The 26,885-nt window shown below is 35.4% G+C and overlaps 1 protein-coding gene across 1 annotated transcript in view; it reads right to left on the bottom strand.

The window, feature by feature from the left end:
• Positions 1 to 26,885, bottom strand: part of R3HDM1 (R3H domain containing 1) — a 183,044-nt gene that overhangs the window by 80,595 nt on the left and 75,564 nt on the right. The window contains exons 4-10 of the mRNA XM_019661343.1: positions 16,901 to 16,942; positions 16,348 to 16,437; positions 11,820 to 11,934; positions 10,648 to 10,726; positions 3,899 to 3,958; positions 3,675 to 3,815; positions 86 to 194 (exon numbers count right to left, since the gene is read on the bottom strand). Of these exons, the coding sequence (XP_019516888.1) occupies positions 86 to 194; positions 3,675 to 3,815; positions 3,899 to 3,958; positions 10,648 to 10,726; positions 11,820 to 11,934; positions 16,348 to 16,437; positions 16,901 to 16,942 (636 nt within the window). The remainder of the gene's footprint in view (positions 1 to 85; positions 195 to 3,674; positions 3,816 to 3,898; positions 3,959 to 10,647; positions 10,727 to 11,819; positions 11,935 to 16,347; positions 16,438 to 16,900; positions 16,943 to 26,885) is intronic.

Raw genomic sequence — 26,885 nt, 5'->3', positions numbered from 1 at the left:
GAAAAGAGAACAATTAATGCTTGGGAAAGTTACCTGCTGGTGTAAATCCTGCACCTGTAAGAATGCTCTAATTGTGTTCGATTACCTGGTTATCATCTTTGTCAAAGCTAGAGTTATCTCTCTTGAGGATATATCGTTTCTGAAAGTCTTCACCTTTATCATCCTTAATATGTTCATTAAATTTCTGATCAGGTCTGAAAAAACAAGGGAACAAAAACGACAATATATGATGTTTACACAAAAGTTAAATATAACATTTTATAAAAAATAATCAAAGTGATCACTCACTGGTACCATTAATAGGTGCTTATGTTATCTCATTTACTCCTCACAATAATCTTTTAACAAAATATTAGCCACCTGATGTTACACGTGAAAGGCCATATGGAATACAGTGTGGTCTCTGGAATCAGACTGCTTCTGTTCAAACATTCAGCTTTACCAATTTAGCTGCTTTAGGACTGCTCAAGTTACTCAACTTTTATATTCCCTAGTTTCCTCATTTGTAAATGGGAACTATAATGAATCTACTTCATGGAGTTGTTCTGAAGGTGAATAAATAGCACTTATAACAGTAAACACTCAGTAGAAGTTTGTTATTATAAATATTACTAAGAAAACAGGCTCAAATGGCTTAAGCAGCTGTCCAAGGTCAAAAGGTAAGTACATGACTGAGCGATAGCTGGAGCCCTGGTATATAAGACCCAAAGCCTGCATATCCTCTGCATTGCCTCCTCTAAGTCTAAGAAAAAATTCTGGGACAAGGAAAAAAGTATAGCACAGTATCATATGTTCTACTCCTACAGTACCTGGTTTGGTGTTATATAACTGAAAGTAATAAAATATCTTGTGGTTGAATGATCTACAATTTAAGAGACTACTTCAAAATGCAACAAAGTTGCCAAGAATGCTTAGTTATAACAGGGTACATCTTTGTTTTATGTTAACTGAAACCAATTACAAAAGAGAACTTTTTTGGAGGTTAACATTGTAACATTGTAACATAAAATCTTAATATATTTTAGGGCTGATTGGTGTTTCCTCTATGGAAATGTTGCAAGTTCTACTGAGATCCAGAAGACAGACATAAGGTTGTGGCCCTTGGAAAATAATTATGTAAAATTTCACTATCTCAAATATATTTTCAGCTTCAACACATTCATTCAGTACTCTTGTGACTTAATAGCATTCTCTCATGAAATTGGAATCACTTTTTTGAAATATAGGATATATAAAAATATATTTAGATGTTATAAAGAAAGTCTCATCAAATGCCCAAGTAGTTTTTTTTAACACAGTTAAAAAAAACATTAGTTGCATAATATATTAGAAATGCGATAAGTAAATTACTAAACCAAGTAAATCTGAAAAATGACATTTTCAGTAAACTGACCAGTTTTTTCAATATATATAGTACTCAAGTAACACTTCTAAATATTTTTTAACCTAGTGAATTTTTAATAAAGTACTGTATCTACTTCCTGTCAAATGATGCAAAAGGAGATTTAAAATGAGAATGATCTAAGTAAGCTAAAGAAACCTCTATTTTAAAATGTATTTAGATAAGTGAAACAAAGCAGATCTCCGCATAAACTTATATACAGAACTAAAGAGACAAAAAGAGTAAAATGGTTTCATGACCAAACTGATAAGAAAAACGTTGTTTTCTTTAGGAGTTTGAAAGATTGTCTATTTAGTTCTGACAATAGCAGCATGTTGTTATTTCTATCTCATTATTGCCCTGTTTGCTTATATCCACTATTTTTGTAGCTAGGTCCCACTTTCTTATTTGAGGAGTTTCGTACTTGGGTGAGAGATTGTTATTCCAATGTGAACTATAAGGTTTAACCAAGGGCCTGGCAACTTTTCTGAGAGCAGCTGGATTCCCACAGCAAAGAAACAGCACTGGCAGGCATTTCAGCTAACCTTCAGACTGTCTTACCTCTTTCTTTTATAGATGCCTGAATTTACTGCCCTGCAATCGCCAACTTCCCGCTCCATTGAGACACCCCAGTGGACACCGGGTTGTTGACATCCACAACACCACTGGTTCAAGGCTGGAGCGGGTAATCTGCCTATGAGGAAAAGGTAAGTTTGTTTTTATTCAATGTGGAACAGATCTCTAAGGTTTTCTGATTTAGAGCCTTCTGTGTATTCCAGAAGATATAAAATAAGAATACAGTGTAACTTCAATGATCTGAAAGGTCTAAGTGCACCATAAACATCTGTGTTTAGCTAAACTTTTGACTGCCTTGATAAAGAGAACCCTAAAGCTTCCTGACATCATTCACAGCATTCAAACAACTGAGGTTACACTGTATTGAAAACCTTAGAGAGTCACCAGTCAAAATGTTAGTGAAAATGCCTGCTAATGTGCGTGGGCATCCAGCAGCTCTGAGTAATGTTGAAGTGCACTGGTTAAACGAATTAGAATTCTATTCACCTTCAGTCCAGCTCATACATAACAGTTACTATCCTACCTTAGCCACAATATAACTGGTTGGGAAAATATTGAGGGGGATATTTTAAAAAGACTATGGTATGCGCAGAGGAGAATTAAATCACATTCACATTTGAAGGTAAAATTTAATTCCTAAAGAAAGATAGGATCCTTTTCAAAGAATCTATCTTTACCATTTTAATTTTAGTTCAGGAAAAATCATTTAAAAATACTAGGTTCCATCAATATATCTATTTAGTTGACAATATACTATTAGACACGGAAGAAAGCCAACTTAATTCCAGCAAATAAAATGGCAGGTAGAAGAGTAAAGGTCAATACAACAGAAGGGACACAAGTGAATTAAATATAACCACGCAAACTGAATGGTTCAAAGACAGCACACTGTCAAGAAAGGCAGAAAAAATCATGAACTGGGAAACATTATTTATGGCATCTGAAGTTGAAGCTCATTACCACAGATCCATTGCTGCCACAGAGAAAATTCTTCTGATAGATAGATCACCACCACAGTATAAATTTTAGCTGAACCCAACTAGTTGCTTTAGGATTAGCTTTACAACTAGAGAAGAGGTGCTGTATACATGTTATAATTTTAGGTGCCTCTGCACTGGGCCTTTTGCTCCCAAATATGAGCACTGACAATTTTACCAACACTATAAAGCTATCACTTTTTAAAGCAAATGGCTCCTAACTCCTTAAGAAAATTTCCTCAGTAAATTATATATAGCTCAGAGGTAAACACAACAGTATGGTTAATGCCGTAGTAATCATTATACCCACCTTCTTGTGCTTTGTGGGAGAAAAGGAGCAAAAACACAGGTGGAAAGGATGGCAAAGTGACAGAAGGTTCAAAATTTGCTTCCCTACCCCCCAACCCCCAATTTGTCTGAGGTTGGCTATAGCTGTCTAAACTACATTAAATTAAAAATCCATGAGAATGGTTAACAAACATCACTGATATTATGACCTCAGAGGGTTTTTTTGCTTTTGTTTTTTTAGACCAGTTCTCCTTCACCTGCCTCATTTCAGCTCAGATTGGTGCATTTAGAATCTAGTGAGCTAAATGTATTTTTTGATCCAAACACATAAGGTTATCATGAAGCTTAATAGGCTGCTAAAACACGTGGAAAACCTCAGATGAAAGATGCTGTAGAAAGATAAGTGTTGTTACACACATATATAACATATACCTACGTTTGTTGATACTTACATTCTTGTATTGCTAGTTTTGTTTACTATGACAGATTTTCCACTCTGATCAACATTGTGGTCTAATCCAAAGTAAGCAGCTACCCTGTGTAATAGCATCCTATGGTAAGATGTCATTGGGGGGAATTTTTTACGTGGAGACCTAGAAGTAGAAGGAAAACTAATTTAGTGAATCAAGGAGAACTGCAATGACAATTTGTTTTCTTGTTAAATATCAGGACTTACTCATTATTACCAATGAAATCTAAAATTTCTTGTTCCAATTTCAACAGCATCATTCTGTCCCTGAAACAAAATATGAAGACTCTTATATGTAAAACTTAAAATGGAAATAATCATTAATGTTGAATTTATACTGCTAAATATATTTTCTTAGAAACTGTGCACTGAGGAACATCACAAGCTTGATGCTAGAATATTTAATTTACATGTTTTCTAAAAAAAGTAATGTTTTAAAGGAGTGAAAGATGACATTTTTTAGCTTAAATTTTTATTATGGAAAATTTCACACATATACAAATGTAGAGAGAACAGTGTAATAAACCTCAATATAGCCATCACCCAACTTCAACAATTATCAGCATGTGGTCATTCTTACAATAGATGTATTTTTATGTAATTATCACTATACTGGAGTGTGTTCTGTAAATATATGGATAATAAGAGCACATTAGTTTTTACCTCCTTACTCAATAAAGCTGAGGTAGCAGGAAAACAGACATCTCCAGTTAGGCTCATGACTTTGTTATAGCTGAACTCCATAGAAACAGTACTCTAAAGAACATGCAATGCCAGTAACGACAGGAACACTCCTATGGGAGTCTAACGTTAGTACAGAGACGGAACCACAGCAGAGCAGTATGAACTCAGAAGGAGAGGACTTTTCAAACCACTCTGTCAATTGCTATTACATATTTTTAAGATTTGGGAATTTTCCCCATAAAAATCAAAATGAACCAAGGCCTCCAACATGTAAAGTACATAAGGACGCTAAGGAGAAGCTGCAATGTGCTCCTTCAGACCACTAGGGTCCTATGTACTCAGTATGTAGACAGTGTACTTAGGCTGTAACAAATGAATGGTACTCCTCCCCAAAGGACTTCCTTGCTCACACACCAAGAACAGGGCTCAAGAGAGTATTCCTGTGCTTACTGGAAATGTCATGTGCCTGTACATGTGCGTGTGTGTGTGTGTGTGTGTGGGGGGGTGAACAAAACAACTCAGAGAACCTTAAAGCTAGAAGGTCATTCAGTTTTTTTTTTTACAGATCATTCAGTTTTGTTCCCAAAATTTTATAGATCAAGAAAACTAGGCCAAAAGGTTAATGTTTTCTTCCCAAATAAACATTATATAGTAGATCCCTCTCAAATTCTAACAGAGCAGACTGTGCTTTCTGCTTAAATTGCCTGAAAGGCTATATATCAGCTCTGATTTTGATCCTCCCTCTACATTAACAAAAGATGTCTCATAAAACTGAGTAATATTTGACCATACATTTAAAGATATTAGTTGAAAAATCAAGAGAAAAATATAAATATGCCAACCTGGTGATTTCAAATTTAAAGCTGAAAACAGGAATATATTTTAACACAAATACTATCACCATTCAATTTTGCTCCCAAATCTGGTTTTCATTTAGAATTCCCCATCTCACTAAGTGGTGCCAGCTTTCACCTAGAATATTGTACTGGAAGTATTTTTGGCCTGTTATCCTTTTTCTAGTCCTGTTCTGCAGTTAATTATGACTGCAAATTTTATCTACCTTCTATCTTTCTTCTGTTTCCACTGTTTCCAGGATCTCTGACTTGACTACAGTTTAATGCCTCTGTCTTCCCTTGTTCCCTCCAAATCTATTCTACCTAGAGCAACCCATAATAATCTTTTAAAAACACACATGTGAACAGATAGATGTCCTTGCCTTGGTTAAATATTTATCACAGGTTTACCAGTGCTCTCAGGCTAGAATTCAGCATCTGTAATGTGGCCCACACAGCAGGCATAATCTGGTCTTTATCTACCTTTAGCCTCATCCCCCGTCCCTTACTCACAAAACTCTTATCTTGGTTATCTCTGCACTTGCCAAGCAAGGTCCTTCCCTGTTTCCTTAAACATGCTGTTTCCTTTGCTTAGAACAACTTCTTATATTCTTTCTTAGAACTAGTTTTCTTTCATACTTTTCTATAATAGCATTTATGACAATTGTCAGTATATAGTTATTTGGACTATATAGAGGAGCTCAACAAATGTATTTGCATGGAATAAATTAATGAAATTATTTCATCCAGAAGGTCTTTTAATTTTTTTTTCTTTAAATTTTTGAGGGAGGATAAGGAATTTTTACTGCATAAGGTTTCCCCCACAAAAGGACTTACTTAACGATAAGACCCTCTTTTCATCTAACTTTTAGGGGTCAATTTGTCTTGAAATGATGTAATTTTCAGTAATTTGCCTGATGTATTTTATACACTTATTGTAGGAAAAAAAGGAATCTGAGGCAGGCAATTTATTCAGTATTCACAACACAGTGCATTTAAATTGGTTTTCTGTGTCTGAGCTACACAGCAGGCATCTAAGATATGTGAAATGTTCTTCAGTGATGTAGTGCCATTGAAAAGTAATTTCTGTTGTCTCCATGAAAGAAAACAAAATCTAATACTTTTACTAGTCATTGATACAAATTCAGGCTTTCCCCGCCTTTTACCATGTGGTATATGGATTGCAAAGGATTTTCTATTATTATCTGGACCATATATTATTTAAACTAAGTTCCCCTGCTCAGTTTATTAAACTTTTAGTTACTAAAAACAACTTGTTCGAAAAATAAGGCTGATAACTTCCCTAAGTCCTTTAGAGTTACACTTCCTGCCTTTTATCCAGTATAGTCCAAGCTCCCACATTTTCAAATCTGTAGCCAATTTTAGATATTTTGGTAATGACTGTAAACTAAAAATGAATAATCCCTTATAGAATACATATAGGCATCAAATTAACAGATCCACAAATTACTTTTCTTAAGGCACACGAACCTAAAAGTAGGCACGCTTATGGAAACTGTTATCACATAAGCTTTAAAAGGAACCAATATAATAAAAAGAACCAATATAATATAAATGTCTAATCCCTAGGTTATACACCTGAAACTAATATAAAATTGTACTGTCAACTGTAACTGAAAAATTAAAAAAAAACAGGAACCAATATATGGTGTCTATTACTAAAGAAATAATAAAAACAAGGATCTCAATCAAACTGATCAGTAGCAACCTACTACCTAAAGTTCAAATGAAGGGGCAACAATCTCTTAGTTATCCGTGTTCTAGTCATTATATCAGAATTAACTTTAGAGAAAGTGTGTGTAGATGTTATACCAGTGGTAAATAAAAAAGAAGAAAACAATAATGCTTCCACCTGACTACCCCCTTTCCAACGTTCCATAGGACCTTGGTCAAATATCTGCAACGGATGAGAATAAAATGACTTTTACAAAGTATTTCAAACACAAATTACTTTAAAAATATCCATTCTCAGAATTAATCCATGGGGTTGCTCCCCTTCATGGATCATCTAATACAGTTAGTTTTATTATCCGTATTTAATATATATGGAATTCATAAAGTGGGTATAAAACCAATATAAAAACGGGTATAAAATTATGTGAGTGTAATCTCTATTGAGATTCTAATTCAGCCTCTAAAAATATTTCTTACAAACAGGAATTTCAGGTAAATTATTTAACACCTAAAATTAAGTTGATTTACTGGGCTGAGAACAAGATAAAGATTTAATGATCTAAAGAAAAATTCTGAAAGGAGTTCTTTGAGCAGTATTTAATCTTGAAAGCTGCAGTAGAACTCTGCCACACTTATTGCTAATTTTGTGCCATGTATATCTGGCAATTGATTGTGTGTTTCATAGAGCAAACACTGAGCTATCAATTAAGCAAATCTTGTTTCTCACCAAATTTAACATTAGCTACAACTTCCTAATCCACATTGATATAAGTAATAACTTATACTTTAGCCATTCCATAAATTATTCATCTATATATTTATTCCAATAAAAATGCATACACAGAAGGAATGAAGTACTGATACATGCTACAACATGGATGAATCTTAAAAATATCATGCTACGTGAATGCCAGTCACAAAAGACCACACATATATGATATTCACATGAGATGTCCAAAACAGGGAAATCTGTACAAAAAACTAGGTTAGCCCTCAGCGCATAGGGAGGTGATAGCAACAGGGTACGAGTTTTTTTTTTGGGGGGTGATGAAAATGTTCTATAATTGACTGCAGTGATGGTTCCACATATCTGTGAATATACTAAAAATTATTAAATTATACACTTTAAAAATTAATATGCAAACTTTCAAACTTTTGCATTTGTAGAGGAAAACAGAAGTACACAATAGAAAAATATTTTGGAACACATAAAAATTGATTTCTCATCTTTGTCTTTATTGATGTCTCTCCTAAAGGTTCAGAAGAAAAATTCTGCCTGTTTGGGATCCCATCTTGTTTCAAACAAGCTACACAGTTTTCTACCTTCCCCTTATTCTTCAACTCTCTGAGTTCTGGTTTCCACCATTCTACTCCAAAAGAAACAGCTTGTTACAATAGCCAACTTCCTAGTTTCTCAGTCTAATGAATTGTTTTTGGTACTTCTATTTTACCTTCCATGAAACTGTTCTCCCTTGGCTGATTTCTAAGACAAATGTTCACATGATTCTTTTGCTATCTTTAGGACTCAGTCTCTTCCTTCTCATTTACTTTTATATACTGTCTTTCCATAGAATTTTGTCCTTGTCACTTATTTTATGTTTCTGGGCAAATTCATTCATATCAAGCTTCACCTTTCCTGCTGACTCCTGAACCTGGACTCCAGCCGGGCTCATTTACTTGATAATCAGAGCATCTTAACTGCCAGCAGACCTCATCTCCTGGCTTTCCACCAGGTACCTCCAACTACTTATTTATAACAAAACATGCCTGATTCCCTTCAGGCTTGCCCCTTATTCACTTTGTCAGTTAATGGAACTAGCTATCATCCAAGCCAGAAACTTAGCAGCTACTCTGTTCTCTACTGTCCCTTCACCCTTCCATATCTAAATGATCACCAGGTTCTTCCATGGTACTTCCTGAATATGTTTCCAGGGTGTCCTTTTCTCTCTGTTCTTCTCTGGTCTTCTATGCAAACTCCTTGCTTATGATTTTCACTCCTCACTGCCGAAGCAACCTTTCTAAAATACAAATCTGATTATGGTATTACCCTGTTCAAAATCCTCTAAATACTCCTCAACTTAGCATGCCACACTCAGTATTTCTCAATTGGTGCACTATTGGCACTTCAAGTAAGACTATTTTTCATTGTTCATTACTGCCTTACAGATCTTTTTAACAAGCCTGGCTTCCCAGGACCCCACAGTCACTGACACTCACCTCCCCAACATATTGGTACTATCCTATGTCGAGAATAACTAGATGTAATCTGTCTTCATATCTCACCAACACCTTCCCCATCAGTTCCTGGAATTACTTGCCACATGCCACCCTGTTAGAGCCAGAGTGTACAATCTTCTTTCTTTGGATATACCTCTTCCCCTCTCACACGCCTATGCTTCGGCAATGCTCTTGTCTCTATGTGGAATGCCTTTCGTATGCTTCCCCGCATGGACAGTTTCCATTTAAATCACTCTGAATTCAAAACTCAGCTCAGGCATTATCTTCTCAATGACACCTTCCCACGCCCCCTCCAGGAGAAGTGGGGTCCCCCACCATATGTTTTTACAGCACCTTGAAAAACTTCTTTTATAACATCTATTCTATTTTCATTATGTATCATGTTTCTTCCTAGCATAGAGACGGTGAACACTTTAGGGTCAGAGATTATATCTTGTCCATCTTTATATCTGCAATGTTTAGCACATGACAGGTAGTCAACAAACATCCATTCGTTGGACTAATGAACTCATCTTTCTTTTAAAACCAGTGAGGAATAAGCTTGAACTTAAAAAAAATAAAAGACATGCAGTTGACTGTCTTCTTTGTCAAGTCATACCTGTACTCCATCAGTCCCTATTACAAGAAGACCACTTTTTATATTAGTGGTTCTCCTTTCAAGGTTTATGTTAAATGCAAATTAGAAAATCAAGACAGTACTGAATACAATAAGTCTTGAAAAAAAAATACAGGTTTACTTTGAGGTATGACATAAGTCTTGCTGAGACTAAAGAGAGTTAGTTGTTCATGGTTTCTTCCATGTGCACACATCCAATGAAATTGTTTTATTTTTATTTCAGTGTTTGTTCAATAATGACCACTCTGGGAAGCTAACATCAAGATGATGGATTCTTAACCTTGGCGTCTTCGACCTCATACAAGTGTTGATATTTTGTGGATAAGCCTTGATGTGGGGAAAAAGCCTCAAAGGGGTCAGTGACCTGCCAAAAAGTTACAATCTACTTATTCAGTACCCTGGGAAAACAAAGGATTTCAATTAGTTAAAGCAGTGACTCAAATAAAGTAGCACCTCAAAAATCTTTGGGCTGAATGTTTATAAACTCAGAGAGAAGGAACAAAAGTTCAAAAACTCATTATAAATGAATACATTAAGTTTGTATTTGGCTGAGTGCATTATTGTGAGGTACATTTTTCTTTTTTTTTTCAGGATTAATGATACCTCTCTATTTCAATTAACAGTCAAAACAGCTTGGTGATTCTGTATTTTCCCAAATTCCTACAAAATATGAATTATTTTATATCATGATGATATACATAATGAAAAAAGGTATTTACACATGTACATACCAAAAGACCAAGGACATCTTAGCCCTAAGAAACTAAAATGTTTCTGGTGTACTTCAAATATTGCAACCTTATTCTAATATTCTAACTCAGTAACGAAAACATATATAGCAAATTATGGTACTCCAGACGCAATGTAAACCTTATAAATTCAATTGTTACCTGGGATTGTTTTTTAATGTATTTACTAAAAATTCATGTAGATCTATGCCAGTTGAATCAGTGTATTCTTGACTGGAATCTAAAAAACAACAACACAAAAACCCAGTATAAAGTTGTTTGAAAACAAACTCCTTCCCCATTTACACATATTAAATGAGATGCCCCACACTGAGAAAAATCAACAAAGGAAATTTATGAACTCAGATGATCACAATTTTTCTATTCCAAGATAATGAGCAGACATGGGTTTATAAAACTGCATGTACATGCATTCTTAAAAACAAATTTATCTTTCAAACGTGCCAGTTTAATTCACTCTGAATTCTTTAAAGATCCTTTTCTATACTCACCACAATCCTCATGTTCAAAAATGCCTCCTTAAGTGAAAAATTAGAATGATTTAGACAATTAACTACATTTGTAGCAAATTAAGACAGCTAAGTTCAGTTGTGAATATAGGTGGAGAAAATAATTTGGAGGTAGATAAGAAATTTTAGTTCTGAAATAAATATTTATTTAATTAGATTTGATCAGGTCTATCACCAAAGGCTTATTTTCAAAATATTTTTTCAAATATTCATGTTTTTTTCTTCCTCTTAAATGTAATGTCCTTGTGTGGTTTATAATACTGGTCAGCATAATTGAGTTTATAAATTAAAAAAGCATTTTTATAGACTTGCAATACTAGATGATGGTGAAGTCCCTTAAAATTTATTATGAAAGATAAACATTCAGTGTTTCCAGGAATACTCTTAATGGATACTGAATTATTTAAGCATCAGCTCTTTGTATCACAAGGAATTAAATAATAAAATTTTTAGTGGAATCAATATTCAAATTATAGTGATTCCAGTATTTCAATATGAGAGGTAGACCAAAACAGATTAACAGAGTTATCTTCCTCAGTGAGTCTGGAATGTGTTGCAGTTTTTGGCTACAGCATGTACTGATGCTCAGAACTGTTTATTTCATTTTGCCCAGATGAGCAAATACTGCATTATCTCTTTGGTTTGTTCTGTATCATTTTTAATATAGATACATGTTCTATCTATCTATTTATCTATTTCTATAACTACATATCTATACATATAATTATTTGAGGGATAAAGGACGGAATTATCAACAGTGAAACTAAAATTTTGGTTTTTAAAAAACAGAAATAAATTGCAAACCTCTTGATAACATTTTTCTGGGCAACTTATCATTGGCTTTTTCTTTTTCTGCTTCATCTTTTGAGGGCTTCTCCTCTTTTTCAAATGATTGTGTTAACTGGATCTGAATTTTCTCCTGTTGGAAGGTAAAATCTGTTATTAAATGAAAATATAAAGTGATGCAGCTAATACCACATATTTGTAGTTTCTGAGTCACGCAAAAGTATATGGAGGAAAAAAAGGAAAAAGATTTTTATTTTATCCAATTAGAGTCTTCAAAATAGAATACAACTTAAAAATATTTTTACCACTTTTATCGAGGTCTTGATAGAAAAGGTTAAAATTAATGTTTTGAGTAGAATAATATATCAATTGAAACATATCCTGTAAATTATTTTAGATAAAACAAATGTTTTATATAATAGTTTAAATGTATCTACTTGTAAAACCTCTGGAGGATCAGAACTAAGCTATTCTTAACCTATGTCTGCAATGGAGATGTCATGGCCAAGCAAAAGCATATTACCATCAATCATGTCAACAGAAATATATGAGTGTCAAGTCAATACTTAATAAAAAGTACTTCTTTGAGTATTCATTATAATCTCATATTCCTTCATTCTCTTGACATATAAAGATGTAAGTACATATTTTTCAACACCAAATCCACATTATTTTAATTATTTCTTATCTGAGATTTAAATATTACTATTCCTCCTTCAATCTCCACAAAGTTGTTTTAGAAAGATTTCAAACAAGATTATTTTCCTTCCTGATATGTATTAATTCATTGTAAAGTAGCCATATTCTTTAAGACTGAAAAAGAGAACTAATTCTACATTTAATTTTTAAAACAATGTAATTACATGCAATTTCAGGACCCCCCCCCCCAAGTTACTGGAAATTAATTCAGGTAGTCTTAAAAGGTAAAAAATCACATAGCTGTTAATTCAGGCAAAGTTATAAAGAAAGACAGAATAACTTCCAGACCATTTCTACAAAAGATAAAGATGTGACCTATTTGTAGAGTAAATTATATTGTTCTTTAGTGGTGAAAAACATCAACCAACTCCTTTACTTTGTTGGGAGATGGTTGGTGGTGGCAGTAAGTCAATATCAAAGAAGATATAAATTTCAGAATTCTTCAACTTGCAACCACCAGGATTTCTATGAAACATTTTTATTTGGCAGAGGAATTTCAGATCAAACACATGTATTTTTTTTTTATAGGGTTGCTGGCTATTTTCATCTCTTACAATTCTGCTTCCCCTTCCATTTCAGTTCCAATTTGTGTTCAGAATCTATAAGGCAAAAGTTATGCACTGGCAATTTGCACTAAAATGATGAACACTTGCTTTATGCTCTCCTTTGTCTTGCCCACCAAACTTCATACATTCATCAAGTGGTAAGTCATCTTTCTCATTATGACTCATTTTCTTTTTGTAAATTAAATTTACTAGGGTAACATTGGCTAATAACATTACATAAATTTCAGGTACACCTTTTAACACAACATCTGTATACTCTAATGTGTGCTTACCACCCTGAGTCTAGTCTCCTTCAGTCACCTTGTATTTGACTCCCTTTACCAATTCATCCTTGCCCCACCCCCTTTCCCTGTGGGAACCACCATTCTGTTGTTGTATCTAGGAGTTTTCTGTTAGTTTCATTTTATCTGTTCATTTGTTGCTTTTTGTTTTAGACCCCACATGAGTGAAATCACATGGTTCTTGTCCTTTTCCGTCTGGTTTACTTCACTTAGCATACTCTCAAAATCCATCTATGTTGTATTATGACCCATTTTTTAATCTACCTATTTTTTACAATTATAAAATAGATATTTAAAAATGAATCCCAGAACTATGTTTCAAAAGTAGAATATTGAAAGTTTTCCTGACTTACAGCTTCTATTCCTGTTGCTCAACAATAATCTATGAAATCCAGGTTGGAAGAAAAAATTTCACATATAGACCGTCACTAAAAGGTGTTTCGAATGACTACTGGATTTCATTCTAAAGTCTCCTACAGCTGTACATTTTAATTACAGATATTAAACTATTTCATCAAAATGAACTGTATTTAAAAATCAAGTAGACTTAATGTACTGAGGCCTTGTTTTCAGTGGCAAAAAAACAAGACATATTTTAAATACTGAAGTCCTTATACACAAACTCTTCTGACTAAATAATTAAAATGATAGCAGCATCTCCGTAGGAAGTTCTAATTCCTTTTACTCTCTGCTCTGTCAGTGACATCTGCTCTTGAGGTCATTTCCCTCTCATAAGCTCTCATCAGACACAAGTGATACCTCTTTTTAAATTGCTTCTCAACCTTTTGAATAATAAATTTTATTCCAGATTAATTCCTCAAAAATCACATTCTGAAGCAAGTATTATTAGTTGGAAAGTAAGTATCTCTACCTTCAAGGATTAGATACTAGCACATTTCATTAGAAATAATTTATTTTCCAATTCCCATTCAGGTGAAATATAGTTAATTCAAGACTTGGAAAAAGACTTTCTACTAAAAGGAGTATCTTTTGTTCAGTGAAGGTAATAAGAGGTTATTAACCCCAAAGAAAAAATTATTGGATCCAAGAGAAATTGGAAAGAATAACTGAATTCTGGCATAAGTGCCTTATTCGCTACTCATATGCTATATAACTCAGCTTTTTTAACTATAAATGCAAAAATTATCATCTGTGATCAATAATATATACATTAATTTACAACACATACTCCTGATATTTTTTCTCATATAAATTTTCACTAGCTAAATTTATGTAGCACTATAAAGAATTTCCCCCCTATACTTTTCAGATAGGTAAAATGTACTGAATAAAACCAAAAATCACATTACAGTTTTTCTCAAAAAGAATGCACTTTTTCTGCATTAGCAGTCTTATGCACACCTGACCCATCTCATTTCCTCAGTCTCCTTTGACTAATTATTCCATGAGGATAAGATGTTGTAACATTTTGGACAACAGAATGAAGAAATAAATTTTCAAAAAACATTACACTGCCCACCACTCCACCTTGAAGAGGCTATTCTTTACTCTGACGTCTACAAAGTAACTTTTTAAAATTGCTATTTCAAAACCAATTTTATTGGATTTTTCTCAGAGTGCATCATAACGCTTCAGCCTTATCAACAACCATAATTTTGGCTAACCAAATGTTAGCCAAAGGTTAACATTTGAAAACGTTCTCAGGCAACAGCTCTTAGTCAAGTATTTTGACTGTATTTCTGCTTTTTGCAAGAAAGTCTGTTATTAAAATAAAATCAATTTTATAGAATACATATAGCTATATTCTACTGATATAATTAAATTTTAAATAAAAATAACAAATAAATTTTGAACGCTGTGTGCCTGACATCTGAACACATTTCAAAGGAAACTGATTTTCAAGTATTTTTTTTTACTGACAATAAGATTAAAAAACCTTTTAAAAACCTTCCTTTTCTAGCATTTTGGAAACAAAGAGGTACAATGTTTTTAAAAATCAGAACATATTTTAAGTATGTTCTATTTAGAACATAATGACTATCTTCGCTATCTGCTGGTAGGCTTTTTGAGGGCATCATTTTCTAAATCAAGGCAAAGTATAGCAGTCTTTGTTTTTATCAACAAATGTACAATTGCCATTTATTAATAAAAAAAAAACCACCCAGCTTGTCATGGCCTTTTTTCCCCCCATTGTTCTATTTTTAGTCATAGCTTCTTAAATAACCACAAAGTTGCCTCAATTCTTTGGAAATGAATTGTTAGGATATAGGGGGATTTTAAGTTGTTCAAACTCTTAAGTAGAACAAGACACTAACAACCAAAGTTATCAATGATAAACATTCGTAGAGCATCCAAAACTATTTATGTATAAAATGGCCAAACATAAGGCAAAGATAAATCCACAGCTTAGATTAACAGAAAAGTAGCAATAGCATTAAAAAGAATATACAAGGTAAACCGAACTGTTTGCTTGAACTTCAGTAGTTCTATATTTTACAAGCAAAAATAGCAGAGGAATTAGAAGTATTAGACAACTATTAGAGACAAGCTAATATGAAAATTGGCTTCACCATGCACTCAGGTTAAGTAAAATAATGTATAAAGCAGAAATCTTGGGTAGTCTCTTTTTTTGTGAAAAGCGGTATTTGACAAATTTCTAAAAGCCAAAATCAGAAGGGCAAATTTCATTACATTAAGTGGAAGTTATTATTTTAGTAGTTTATAACATTCCCATAATAACTTATAACTCCCTTAAAGCCATATTCCTGGTTAATCATACAATCTGTAAGTTTTTCCAGAGAGAAATCATTATACTAAATCTTAGACTGAAATAACAAGGTTCCCCCCACTTTTCATGTGTATCTTGGATGCAAGTATTATCAAATCAATGTCACTTAGTAAAAACATACGTAACACACACACACATGCAAATACAACTTTTATTTAAACTTATGAAAAAATATTCTCCAAGAGCAGGTTATTCCACCATGGTTTTAAATAATAACTCTTTGTTTTGTTTTTTGTTTTTGGTTATTTTACCTGGTTCTCCTGTGATATCTCTGTTGTAGGGGGTGGTGGAGATTCTTCACACACTGCAAGGCTCCGAACTAGCTTTAACTTTGAGCTTGACTAAAGAGAAGTATTTAAAATTAACACTACATTTCAAAAATCTAGGGTATATCCAAAAGCCCCCTAGAGTTTCTTAAGTCTTTAGAGTTTCTGCCACGTATAGAGGTAGATGAAGTGTGAAAGTTAAATATATCATTAATTACCACTAAAACCCTTTAAGGGGGAAAACAAACAGTTGTAGTTTTGAAAATTACAGCAACAGCAAGAATGGGAACAATTCTAATTCCAAAACCCAAAGAATGGTGAGAAAGCCGTTTTCTCTATAGATATAGAACCATTAAAGATATAAAAGCAATGCACAAAAGCGACTAGGCAAGACAAAAACCCCAAATAAAACAAAATAAGCTTTCTGCCCCAAACAAAACATGACAAAACTAAACTGAATGCAGCGCTATATGAAAACAAGAATTCATCAAGCATGAAGGAAGGCCCTTGGCATGCCAGCACAAAATATTTACTATACCTTAGACCTTTTTCCTGTCTGTCCAAATGACTGCAATGGCCGCTGAATACACAAGAAAGATTTGTATTAAATTTCATACTGAAACAGAAAGTTTTCTTCTTAATTCATAATCCTAAACCACAGAGAAACTAACTGCACAAAGAACAGAAAATGAGGACATCAAAGTTGGTTTCAAGTAAAAAAGTATTGATTCCTCCCAGAAGCACACTCTCAGGATTCTCTAAAATCCTTCTGTGGATTGGTATTTTCATAAAGTAAGCAAATGGCCACAATTTCTTTGTTAACTGAGCTAAATGGAACTTACAAGGTAACTTCTCAGGTAGCAGCAAAATAAAACATACTTCTTCAGTATTTTATAATACATTACACTTTAGGCAAGGCTAGGGGGAAAAACCCCCACAAAAAACCTGAGGAATTTTAAGTAGCTGTGCTCTGCAAAGTTCTAAACTTACTAAAGTGAATGTTGCAAATGCGTAGTGAGTCAGAGTACAACCACCACCTATCTACTGAGCCTCTTCAGCGCTGTTTGAAGTACACAACAGGCTTATTAGTCACAGAATCCTGTTTGCCTGGTCCAGGCTAAGGTAATGGAGCAGAAATGAAGAAAAGAGGGCAGAGCTCCAATATGAATATTCAGCATGATTGCCAAATCATTAATCACATGACGGGGAACACGCTGGAGCAACGAGCTCTGGTGTGTGATACCAGGCTCTGGTTTGGGAAATCAGTCAAAGTCTCTGTAACCCACAGCCAGATGGGTTCTAAACATGCTTTCCTTCCTCCCATCTCCTTCCAATCTACCTCTCTAACCCCGACTGCACACAGTACAAGATCCAGGTACCTATCATTTATGCTCATTAAAGCCAAAGAGCCAGTTTGGTACCAAACATAAAACAGATAAGTAGTCCTCAAAATCTAGATTAGTATGCTTCACATACAAAAAACAAATAAAAGCTATCATTTCGGTCTAACATCCAAAAAAGCTTTCCTTGTAGAACCCACAGAAATGGAAACCCATGGCACCTGTGTGTCCTGTCCCCATTTTGAGCCCATGGTTCCTGAGATAAGAAATATTGTATTCTTGGGATTTTGACCCCGGATCACCCACACTACCAATCAGCAGTAATGAGAACAAAAGGAAAGTAGAAAAAAACAAAGGAAAATGATTTTCCGTTTCTTACACAGAAGAAAACGGCTCGTACGTGCACACAAACATACAGGACAATGCTGCCTAAGAGCTTCTGCATGTTGGTAGTGTCTTCTGTTTCTATTTATGCCCTTCTTCAATTTGTTCATGAGGATTTCTAATTGTAACTCATATGTCAAAACAGAATTAGAAGAAGTTATGCTATACAGAGTAAGGACTGGGAAAACAGTGGGAGAAAATCAATAGATGAATAATATTAGCAAAATGCACACAACTAAATAAGTTCTAAGGCAGCAGAAAGGTAAAGAATTTTGGACTTACTTATTTTGTCCAAATAAGTAAGTTTTAATCCCTTAAAATTCTAAATATCAGGAGTACAAAAGTTCCCATTCAAAATTTTAAAATAGATGATTAACTGACAAGTAAAAGCTGTCTGTATGCATATGCAGAGCGTTGAATTTAAATTTCTGGCTTTGCTGCTTATTAGTAGGTGACCCTGGTCAAGTTGTTTCAGTTTACTGGTATCTGTATAAAAGTTCGTACTATTTGTACGAATTCTCAAGATTCTTGAAAAGGTTCAACGAGAGGGTAGAATAAAAAAAGGGCTTTGTAAAAACTAAAGCACCATGATAAATAGGTTATTAGAGGTTAGATACCTAGCATGTCAGAAGACCAATGTCCTATTTGTTTACTAGCTATGATATTTTAACTTTAAAAAAATCTATAAAATGGGAATGTTGTACATTGTTCCTATAGTGATGGTTTAGAATTTTCAGACTAACACATGCATTAAGGGGCTCAGTTTTAATTTATAAGGAGCCTTTGGTGAAAATGAAGAAAGATTAAAAAAAAAGACAGAGAGGTAAAATGATCTCAATGTGACTTCATTTAATTAACATATTCTTCTGAGTTCCAGCTATACACCAGACACTGGAGCTATAAAGATGAATAAGACAAAGTTCCTGGTCTCAAGAACCTTGTAAACCAGGCTCAGAGTTACTAAATAGTCAAACAGAACCCAAGACCTTCAGAATCTTAGCCCAGTGCACTCTACATCATACCTATAAAAAAACCTTCTTGTGGATCAAATACCAATTATTGGGTTGTTGGAAAAGCATGACATATTTTTTTCTGTTTTTCATTGCAAAAATGCGTCATGACTTTTCCGACAACCCAATACTTGTGGTAGATGGAACTAAAGATTGCCTCCCAGCATTCCCATCCCCTGGTTATTTAATCAAACACTAATCTAAGTGAGGATGGGGAAGGGATTTCAAAATGTAATTAAAGTGTGAAGTTAATTGATTTTAAGATACAGAGATGATTCAGCTGGGCCTGACCCAATCAAGTGAGCCCTTTAAAAGCTGATGGTATTCAGTTGGGAGCAAAAGGGCAAAGGATGAGAAGGCCCTGAGGCACCACTGCTGGCTTTGAAGATGGAGGGGCTGTGTGAAAAGGACTGCAGGCAGCCTCGTGGAGCAGAGGGAGGCCCTTGGCCAACAGTCATCCAGGAAACATGAACCTCAGATTTACAACTGCAAGAAACTGAGCGTTGCCAACCACTGGAAGGAGCCCAGAAGCAAATTCTTCCCCAGAGTCTTCAGATAAGCACCCTGCCTGGCCAACACCTTTTATTTCAGCCTTGTAAAACCCTAAACAGAGAACTCACCTGAGCCCAACCTGACTTCTAATCTAGAGATCTGATATCTACAACTGAGTTGATAGTTGAGTATTGTTTTATGCCTCTCAGTTTGTGGTAATATGCTATGCAGTGACAGAAAACTAATACACTACTACATTAAACTATGAAGTGTTGAAGTGATATTATTCAATCATAGTCACATTATTTCATTTCAAACAGCAAAGAACTTGAAATAACATAATGTGTACCAGAAAACTTGCCATCACACATGCACACACAACAGAGAAAACAAGTTTTGTTTATTAAAGTAAATAGCCTTTGTTTATATTTTTGCTATCAATTTGGCAGCCAGGTTTGGTTTTCAATAGGAATAAAATTATTTTAAAAATGGATTTTATTACTTAAAGCACGCCTTTCATTTTTCCCAATTTTTTTTATCATGGAAAAATATACATACCATATTTAACAGCTTAATTATTTTCAAGTGTACAGTTCAAAAATACTTAATACATCTATAATGTTGTGCAACCATCACCACTATCCATAATTCTTTTCATCCTGTAAAACTGAAACCCAGTAAACATACTTCCCATTCTCTCCTCCCAACCCCTGACTACCACCATTCCATTTTCTCTATGATTTTGACTATTGTAAGTACCTGCTTTAAGAGGAATCATATAGTATTTGTCTTCTCGTGACTGGCTTATTTCACTTAACACAATGATCTCAAGGTTCACCCATGTTGCAGCACAGTGCAGAATTTCCTCCTTTTTAAAGGCTGAATAATATTCCATATTCAGGGATGAATGTTACTGAATAACAATGTTCAGTACAATGGAATATCCATTCATCTGCCGACGGATGCATTTGGGTTGTTTCCATGTTTTAGCTGCCGTATTTGCCGGCGTATAAGACGATTTTTTGGCCCTGAAAAATATGCCTCCAAGTGGGGGGTCGTCTTATACGCCAGGTACACTTCAGATAGACTGCCCATAGTGCTTGCCCCGTGCCATAGTGGCCTCCCGATGCCCGCCCACTTCATTCCACATACCGTTCAGGCATCAGCAGCGCTGCTGGGTGTATGCTCGGCTGTTATGCGATTTTGCGAGTGTGGTAAATTCGGGTTACCGTATATTTCTTTACATATGCATTGAAGATTCGCGATTTTGCGCTATCATGGTGCCTGTTAGAATGTTGAAGAGCTCACACTTGCGCACTAGTGAGGTCCCAGGGAGATGCTGATGCAAGGGTGGACCAGACTGCTATAGTGACAGGGCGGGCAAACAGGGAGCAGGGACCAATCAAATCAGGCTTTGTATACAGCCAACAGCCAACCACAATACTGCACCATTGTACAGTACAGCATAGAAAATGTCGACCAGTCAAACCCCTATCATCCCTATCATGGCACCAGCCAAAAGAAAGAAGTATGATGCAAATTTTAAACTGAAAGTTATAAACTTTGCTAAGGAAAATAATAATTGTGCTGCTGCAAGACAATATGGAGTAACAGAAAAGATGGTTCGGGACTGGAAATCAAATGAGAAAGCATTAAAGAGTATGCCAAGGGGTAAGTGTGCATCAAGAAGAGGCACCCCACACTGGCCAGAACTCGAAAAACATGTAGCAGACATGGTGGCTCAACATCGCCAAAACGGTTATGTGGTGACACGAAATACAATACGCTTGTTTGCACTTCAGTGGGCCAAATCAAATGATATTGTTTTACCTTTTATTTGGTGTGTGGAAGGTGTGCGGAAGAGGGGGTAGTCTTATACGGCGAGTATATAACAAACTCTGTATTTTGAGTGGAAATGTTAGGGGGTCGTCTTATACGCCGGCAAATACGGTATTGTGAATAATGCTGCTATAAACATGGGAGTACAAACATCTCTTTGAGATCCTGCTTTCAATTCTTTTGGGTATATACGCACAAGTGAAACTGCTGGATCACGTTAATTCTATTTAAAAATTTTTGAAGAACCTCCATACCGTTTCCATGGTGGATGTACCATTTTAAATTCCCACCAAAAGTATACAAGGGTTCCCAATTTCTCCACATCCTTGCCAACACTTGTTTTGCTTTTTTGATAGTAGTCTTAATGGGTGTGAGGTAGTATCTCATTGTAGTTCTGATTTGCTTTTCTCTAATGATTAGTGACATTGAGTATCTTTTCATGTACTTAGTATTGGCCATTCACCAGGCATGCCACTCTTCTTTGGAGAAATGTCTATTCAAGTCCTTTGCCCATTTTTGAATTGGGTTGGTTTTTGTTGTTTTAGGAGTTCTCTATATATTCTGGTTAGTAATCTCTTATCAGATATATGATTTGCAAATATTTTCTCCTATTCTGTGGGTTGCCTTTGTACTGTTGATAGTGCTTTTGATGCATACATTTAAAAACATGTTCATGAAGTCCAATTTGTCTATTTTTTCTTTTGCTACCTGTGCCTTTGGTGTCATATCCAAGACATCATTGCCAAATCTAATGTCATAAAGCATTTGTCCTATTTTCTTCTTCCCTTTTTAAAAGAAACTGTTGTGATTCTTATTCAATTTGGTATTTTGAATAGAGTAAGAGCAGTGAGAATTATGCTTTACAAACATTGCAGTATTACTACATCATTGGGATATGGCTTTACATTGATTATATATATAGAAAAAATAACATTGGAAATAAGGCAATAACGATGTGTGCAAACCAAGCTCATTACCCTGACACAGTGTGTAGTAGAAAGCTCTTTTGGTTAGGCGAACAGTTGATATTGCTGCATTGCATGCAGGTTAGTCATTTTAAAAAATCCTTCCTATTGGCCTGCAATAGCCAGAAGAAGCCTTCGGTAATCTCCATCCATGCCACTTGCAATCACTGTGCTAGGGTCTTCTGATACATCTGACTGAACATGTTTAATTTGTACAAGATCAATCTCACTTAGCTGTGACTCTCTTGAGTTCATGTGATCACAATCCTGACAAAGGTGGAGTCATCTATGCCGGCACCTTTTGTAGAATAACACAGCCTCTCAGCAAAGAGAGCAGGGTGGTTCAAGGCATGCTGCAAGATGGTCTTCAAATCGCTTTTGACACTTCTGGGAAACTCACGGCTAATGATGCTTAACAAATCTCAATTAGCCATCCTGGAATAAGCCTCCAAAGTAGCTTTTGGCTGAGGCAAGCTTCTTGTGGCAAGAATGAAGATTACTCAAGATTCATCTGAGTCTCCCCTCACCAGCTTGAGAGACACGCCGAGGATCTTCCTGAGCCAGTTGGCGGTTTTCGTGTGAGTGTTTAGCATTTTATTTTACCCTTTCAAAATCCATCTATCTTGAGATTAACCTGCCTGTCTTATCTCTCACCAGCCAAGTCTCACAAATCGGGACACAAGTCCCTGCTCTGGGCAGGGTTGCCCCTTGGAGTGCCCTCATTTTTGCAAATGTTTTAGCATCTAAAAGACTCAGCAGAAAGAGTTTGCATTCACTGTAAAATCACTGAAACATAGATGCTGCTTTTAGGGTAGTTGGGCCCAAACAAATATAGGAAAGGTCGTGATGGAAGCAGTATGGTGCTCTGGGAAAAGCACCCGGAGGTAGGCTAGGGCTGTACCACTGGCTTTCCAAGTGACCTTAGCGATTCATTTCCATGGGCAAAGGTCTCTGGAAAATGGAAGGGTTGCTCAGATCAACTTTTTAGTTGAAAGAGATGAAAACTTTTTAGCTGTGACTCTTTGAGTTCTATAAATCTAACCCCAAAATGGTTGGTCATTAACTTATGCTCCTCTTTGCCAAATCAGGATCTTTTTTGGAAGAAATGTCATCAGGTGGATTAACAGAGGGCATTTCTCCTCTGGGGCATTTCCTCCTCAGGTTCTTCTTCCATGAAGGGTGGTGGTGGTGGTGCTGATTACCTCCACAGATGTCCCTGGTTTTCAAATGAAAACCCAGCCAACCTGAACCCAAATATGTAGTCAGCTCTCAGGGGCTAGGCATGGCACCAGGAGCCCAATGACAGTCTTGCCTCAGACCTCAGCAGTGACTCTTTTCTTGGAAATGCCATTCCCTCTCTGGTATAAGTGAACTGGCTCAGATGGCATTCTTCCTATTGTCTGTGGAGCCAGGATCAGCCTGTCACTGCGCTGGGCTGTATGTTTTTGCTGTGCCTGTCACAGGGGGCCTTGTGATCTTAGAAAATGACCAGAGAGGGCAGGGAGTCTGGTTTCACTAATCAATGATTACAGTAGCTTCATGGCTTTCCTTAATTAACTTAATGCTTAAGTATTTTATTCTTTTAGGTGCTACTGTAAATATTGGTTTGTTGGAAAAGTCATGTCGCATTTTTGCAACAAAAACATAGAAAAAATACGTCATGACTTTTCCGACAACCCAATAGAATTGCTTTTGTAATTTCCTTTTCAGACTGTTCACTGTCAGTGTATAGAAATACAACTGTTTCTTGTGTGTTGACTCTGTGTTCTGCTATTTTACTAAATTCATTTGTTAGTTCTAACAGTGTGTAATATTTAAGGTTTTCTATATATAAGATCGTCACCGGCAAACAGACTTCTTCTTTTCCAATTTGGATGCCTTTTATTTATTTTTTTTAAGTAATTGCTCTGGCTAGAATTTCCAGTACTGTGTTGAATAGAAATGGTGAAAGCATGTATCCTTACCTTGTCCTTGATCTTAAAGAAAATGCTTTCAGGGCCGGCTGAGTGGCGCGTTGGTTGACAGCTGGCTTGGGAAGCCAGAGGGTCCCGGTTTGGATCCCATATATGAGGGCCAGTGACCCTGCCCTCTACAGCTAAGATGCTGAACAACAGCTGAACCTGGGACTGGGCTGTCATGAGTCGCCAGCGACGGCATAGGCTGCAGCCCCTGCTGCAATGGGTTGCCATGGGCTACCGTATGTAGCCAGCAGCCAGCGTGAGCAGCCAGCGGCCTCCGTGAGCGGCCGTCCAGAAGCCAGAGACTGATCTGCCTCGCCCAGGAAGAGCACAATGATGGTGCCAACTTGGGCCAGTGAAGCAATGTCCTCCACAACTAGACTGAAGAACAAAAGGACAGCAACTTGTCTGTTTCCCCTTCCCCGATTCCCCAACGCTGTTCCCATCCCCCAATTCCCCAATAAAAATCTTAAAAAAAAGAAAAGAAAAAGCTTTCAGTCTTTCACCGTTGAATATGATGTTCAATGTGGATTTTTCACATGCTTTTCTTCTGTTGAGGTAGTTTCCTTCTATTTCTAGTTTTATAAATGTTTTTATCATAAAAGAGTGTTGAGTTTTGTGAAATGCTTTTCTGCATCAATTGAGCTGATCAGGTGGTGTTTTTCCTCCTTCATTCTGTTAATATGTATTGCATTGATCAGTTTTCACATTTTGAACCATCCCTGCATTCTAACAATAAATCCCACTTGGTCATGGCATATAATCCTTATAATATGCTGCTGAATTCAGTTTGCTAGTATGTTACCGAAGATTTTTGCATCACTGTTCATAAGGGATACTGGTCTGTAGTTTCCTCTTGTAGTGTCTTTGTCTGCCTTTGGTATTGCGGGAATGCTGGCCACACTTAATGAATTAGGAAGTGTTCCTAACTCTTTAATTTTTTTGCAAAAGTTTAAGAACTGGTATTAGTTCTTTAAATGTTTGGTAGAATTCACCAGTGAAGCCATCAGGACAGTGCTTTTCTCTGTTGGGAGATTTTTGATTACTGCTTCAATCTCCTTACTAGTTATAGGTCTATTATGTATCTGTTTCTTCATGATTTAGTCCAGGTAGGTTTTGTGTTTCTAGGAATTTGTCCATTTCAATGAGATTATTCAATTTGTTGGCATACATTTATTCATACTACCCTTATATAATCCTTTTTATTCTGTCGAATTGATAGCAAGGTCCCCTCTTCTTACTTTAGTAATTTGAGTCTTCTCTATTTTTTTCTTATCCCTCTAGCTAAAGGTTTGTCAATTTTGTTGATCTTTTTGAAGAACCAACTTTTGGTTTCATTCATTTTTTTTCTATTGTTTTGCTTTTCATTTTTAACAGAATGTCATTGTCACAGTAAAAATTTAGCTGCTTGTTTAATCGACCGGCACTTCTCCTGAAAGATGATAATTAGAATTTTGAAGGCTTAGTGACAAAGCAAATTTATAATTTACAGTTTGATACTGAAATATAAGACAAGAATTAAGCTAATAAATGGGTACAGAATATGAAACATCCTTAATGAAATTTCAGTTTGAAACTGATAATATATTGACAGTGCTAATAGCTACTAGCTTAGAGAAAAACAGGTTCAATAATGAATGGTTATGGTGTAATATTACAATAAACATAGACTTAAAAAAAAATTACTGCCCTGTAGATGTGAGAGCAAAGAGAAATAAATACGGTTAGTGATTTTAGTATCTTGGTCTTTTGTTTACAATAAGGAGCTTTAAACAGATTTAAAATTTATTTCAGAACATGAATCTGAAAGAATCCTGAAAACATTATCTGTACCTTAAGTGCTACCCCAAACCAGAGAGCTTTACAACTAGTGACTAAAGAAACAAAAACCTAAACCTATGGAGTCAATTTCATATAAAAGGAAGGCATATAGGTTGTGTTTTCTAATGTTTCTTTGCTTTCATAATGTCTCTTTGGCCTAATATTTTCACTAATTTTCTGTGTCTTTGTTCTGCTAAAAGAAAGTTAGATCTACTTAATGTTTCATTATTATCAAAGGAAAGAAAAACAAAAGTACTGAGATCATAAACCATGAGATTTATTGTATTGCTAAGAAAGAACAGAATAATCTTTGAGTTATATTGTGTTAGCATCAAAATAACCAATTCATATAACTCAATTAACCCTCCTGTGAGATCTGTGAGGCGCAACTGATCTCACAGATTCATTGCATACAAAGATGCCACTATGAAATATGTCTTTACTGTACTAAGTCACAAACACGACTGGCAATAGGTTACCATAGAGGGGAAGATACAGAAGTGATGAGTCACGATGTTTAAGTTAGCTGTTAGATATTTGAAAATTTGTGTGCAATGAATCTGTGAGATCAGTTGCGCCTGATGGAAGGTTAAGAGGAAATCTAACTTATTTCAAAAAGAGGATCAATTTTTATTGTAATTATTATGAACAAAATTAACTGTAATGGTTGACACATTTCAACTAAGGCTCTCAATACACTGAAGAGCTTAGTAA

The sequence above is a fragment of the Hipposideros armiger genome, unplaced genomic scaffold, assembly GCF_001890085.2.
Source record: "Hipposideros armiger isolate ML-2016 unplaced genomic scaffold, ASM189008v1 scaffold_345, whole genome shotgun sequence".
NCBI lineage: Eukaryota > Metazoa > Chordata > Mammalia > Chiroptera > Hipposideridae > Hipposideros > Hipposideros armiger.
The sequence above is the reverse complement of the archived record's forward strand: the minus strand, read 5'-3'. Positions and strand labels throughout refer to the sequence as shown.